Raw genomic sequence first — 4,017 nt, forward strand, 5'->3', positions numbered from 1 at the left:
CATTTCTTTTCTGGGAAGACTTTAGAAATGTGGTCGATAAAATATATATTTGGATGTGAAGCATGCATTCTTTCAGAGGCCAAGATTTCTGTCCTTTTTCGGGCTTAGTTCATGTGAAACTACAGTAGAACAGTTGAGATTCATTAGTAATTCTCTGCCACATATTTTGTTCATGGGATACAGATCAAAGAAGAGAAGAACCTGGAAGTTTTGGCAGAGCACTCATGCATGTCACTCCAGATTTACGTGGGCAGTCGAGATAGGTTTAAAACTATTAAATTCAAAATTTTACATAAATCAATTTTATACATCTTTTAGAATATTTCCAGTTTGGTGAGAATACATGTGATTTATTTTTGCTTAAATTTCTTTCGGGGAGATTATCATGTCCCTAAGTGAAGTTTAAAATCAGAGTTTAAACTTAAAATCTACAAGTCTTAAGTATTTGCGAATTAAAACAAAATGAAACTCTAACAAGTTCATCTATTCAATGAAATACTTGAAAATATTAGAAATACCGTACTCCTAATACACAATCAAATCAAAGGAAACAAAAAATCCAAACAAAGTCAAAGCCTACAAGAGCCAACAATATGTCAAAATACCAAGAATGACTCAAATATATACTTTCTAGTCTTCACTTTGGAAATAGTTGATTCACCGGAGGAATTCCTCGGCTCACGTCAAGTTGAAATTGATGTTATACAATAGCATGACTCTATGTTAAATTGGGACTAAAACTTAATTCGTTTTGCTCTATAAATTAGCTGAAATCTAGCCACTTAAACATTGAAAAAATGACGAGATTTGCTAAATTGTCAGGTCAAGAACAACACTTAGATTCTGACTCATAAGACAATCAACAAATGAGAAACTGGTTGTAAGATCTACCGGCTTTCCAATCTCAGAAAAGAACTCTTCCTGATTCTATTGTCTCCTCAGATCACATACCAAGTACAAACAATGAAAAGAAAAGGCACTAGAAAGCGAAACGAGAGCAACAAAAGGAAAATTCTTAAGCTACTACTCAGCCACAATCTTTTGTTGATTGCCAGTCTTTCCTGATTTCAAATGTATAATTCAGCTCCAAGTAGCATCTGTTATCATCATCAAGGAACTGCACGCATGGTAAAAGATGTCAGCATGAATGACAAACGCATTTGCTTACCTTTTAGAATGCAACATTCACATATAAAACATAGATACTTTTCAAGATTCAGATGGTTCATTTTCTATTTGCTGCATCTATGATATGCATCTCGCAAGTCATAACCTGCTAAAGCTATAGTTCCAAACCTGTGTTTTCGCTGAATACGATCCTCGAGCAAATATGCCAGAAGGGGTCATTTCTTCTGGCATTTCGTGGCTATAAGCCTCTGGCTGGGGACTGAAGGTTCCAATCATCTCTTTCGTGCTGTCCACTGGAGGAAAAGGTTGATAAATAGAGAATCTAATTATTTGCCTGTTACACTGAAAGATAAACAAAGAAAAGAACCTTTGATGCCAGTTTTCCAGACAGTGTTCTTGTACTTGAGGCCTGATACGATGTTGTTGTTGACCTGGAACATAAAGTTGAGGCAATAATGGCTTCCCTCTTTCAGAGTAAACCAGGGGCCTTTCGGGTTCCCATCTTCAGGTATCGGAAGAAGTATATCGTTCCTTCCGGGGGATTTGATTGCAAGGCTCAAGATTTTCACTTCTGGATCAAGCGTTTCTACAACGTTGTAGATTGCAGAAGACTTAAGTTGAAAGTTGTACAGGATAGCACAAACAGGGGTGGATTTAGTGAGTAGGGGCGAAAAATTCTTCAAGAAATTTTTGCTAATAGTTATCTTCTCGCTCGCTAAAATTCTGATAATCATTTCACGATTTCGATCCCCATAACAATTTCTTTAAATCAATAGAATTTATCACACAAAGAAAGTAAATATAAATTTAATGAGTGAGTCTCATGTGACCGTCTCACGGATCTTAAGTTGTGAAACGGTCAACCCTATCAATATTCACAATAAAAAGTAATAATCTTAACATAAGAACTAATACTTTTTCATGGATGACCCAAATAAAGATCCGTCTCACAAAATACGATCCGTGAGACCGTCTCACACGAGTTTTTGCCAAATTAATAATAGAGGGACAAGAAAATTGTTCTAAATAAAATAGTGAGGAATATTCTCCTGATATTTTTTAAAAAGTAAAGGATTGAAATAGATAAGTTGATTATGAGTTATTATAAGCAAAAATTATATGGACAAAATGATAAGCTAAAAGAATACAATGAATGTTCCTGTACTGCACAGATCAAATACAACGTAAAATTTCTCTGATTATTTTCGCCGGAGAAGAATTTCGCTTTTAAGATCTCATATGTCCGCTATACTGTCTGTCTACGTTCATTTTCTCCATGAAATTTTCTTCAGAAAAATGCGAACAAGATTTGAGTTTTTAAAACGCAGGATATAGAACCGATGTGTAAGAATAGAAACAAAAATAACAGAAATAATTACCTCCAACAGAGTTCACATCCACACTCCCCAGAAGCTGCTCCTTCCACCTCCTCAAACTCTCATCATCCTACATTGGCAACATTCTTATAAAATATAGATTTGGGCATGCTCAAAGAATACACGTTTTCACCATAGAAACGCAAACCTTGTCTTTTTCGGACAGTTCTTTGAGGGTGCACTGCGGACCCAACTGTATCTTGGCTTCTGTATCTTCATCATCTTCATCCTCAGTGGCATAAAGGGAGGTCTCACTCATCTGTCTGCTGACCCTCCCCCCAGAATCGGGTACGATTTCTGGGTCCGGGTCGGATTTGGTGTTACCATCGGTAATCGGGTCCCCCTTCTCATCAAATCCCATGCTTTTGGAACTTGACACAGCTCCGACAGCCAAAGACATGAACCAGTTTTATTCACAGAATTCGTTCGATAAAAGAACCCAAAAGTCACACAACCAATAAACCAGTGCTTTTATCCACAGGTACTGAAAAATGAGCCCAGATTCAAAAGGACGAAGCAGAAAGAAAATGAGCCCAGATTCAAAAGGACAAAGCAGAAAGAAACAAAAAGAAACTCTTTACATATATTTAAAATTAAATTATCCCACTGAGGAAAAGAAAGAATCCGATAAAGGGTGAAGAGAAACAGGATAAGTCCCCCAAAAGAAACCACCTAGAAAAGGACACGGGGAGAATCAAGAAAACGAAAATGAGAGAGATGGAACGAAATTTGCTCGGGGGAAGTTCAAATAAAAATGGAAATGGTCATGTGGTGATCCGTGATTGCGAATAAATCGGAGTATGAATGTAAAAAAAATTAAAAGAGCAGACAGACAGGTAAAGAAAGCATTGGAGAGATCGTGAAGGTCACTCACTTGCACATCTTCCAAGGACACGTCAACGACATGAACGTGAGAATAATAAAAACGTATTAAGCAGAAAATTTTGCTTTAAAGAAAGCCTCACATTTATTCTTAAGTTTGGATTTAGTTTTTGTCAAAAAAAAAAATATATGTTTGTACTCTTTTATAAAAAAAAAAAAAAAATTGTTTTTGTACTTTCTTGATCCACATGCTTTTCTCAAATAAAAATCGATACGAATCATTAAAAATATAATATCAATATATGAAATTTTAGTACCAATAATTTTATATATGATACTAATATATGATTAATGAGTGTTAAAAGAACAAACACCGAGGAAAAATATGCGAGCTTTATTGCCTTTTGTATAAGATTAATTTGTCAGTTGTTTCGTATGTTCCTAAATTAACTGTTATTTAAGCTTCTAGAGTACAAAGTCAAAACTTGCGTTTAGCCTCAAGTTTGATAAAGATTTATCACTCCAAGCTCAGATAACAAAGCTTTCGTAAAAATGTCATCTTGTTGGTTGGTTGAAAGATGACTAGTTGCGAACTTCTTAATTTTCTCCCACATTATATGACAATCAATATCTATATGCTTTGTTTTTTCGTGATATATAAGGTTTGCTGCTATATCTATTGCTGCCATGT

The 4,017-nt window shown here is 35.3% G+C and overlaps 1 protein-coding gene across 1 annotated transcript; it reads right to left on the minus strand.

The window, feature by feature from the left end:
- Positions 1-763: 763 nt before the first annotated feature.
- LOC140838836 (rho GDP-dissociation inhibitor 1-like) lies at positions 764-2,904 on the minus strand. The gene is made up of 5 exons (XM_073205432.1): positions 2,653-2,904; positions 2,508-2,574; positions 1,496-1,714; positions 1,297-1,421; positions 764-1,117 (listed from the first exon to the last, which is right to left on the minus strand). The coding sequence occupies exons 1-5, from the start codon at positions 2,902-2,904 to the stop codon at positions 1,028-1,030; spliced, it is 753 nt and encodes a 250-aa protein (XP_073061533.1). The 3' UTR covers positions 764-1,027.
- Positions 2,905-4,017: the final 1,113 nt, after the last annotated feature.

Source organism: Primulina eburnea, chromosome 8 (assembly GCF_022965805.1).
Source record: "Primulina eburnea isolate SZY01 chromosome 8, ASM2296580v1, whole genome shotgun sequence".
In the NCBI taxonomy this organism is placed as follows: Eukaryota; Viridiplantae; Streptophyta; class Magnoliopsida; order Lamiales; family Gesneriaceae; genus Primulina; species Primulina eburnea.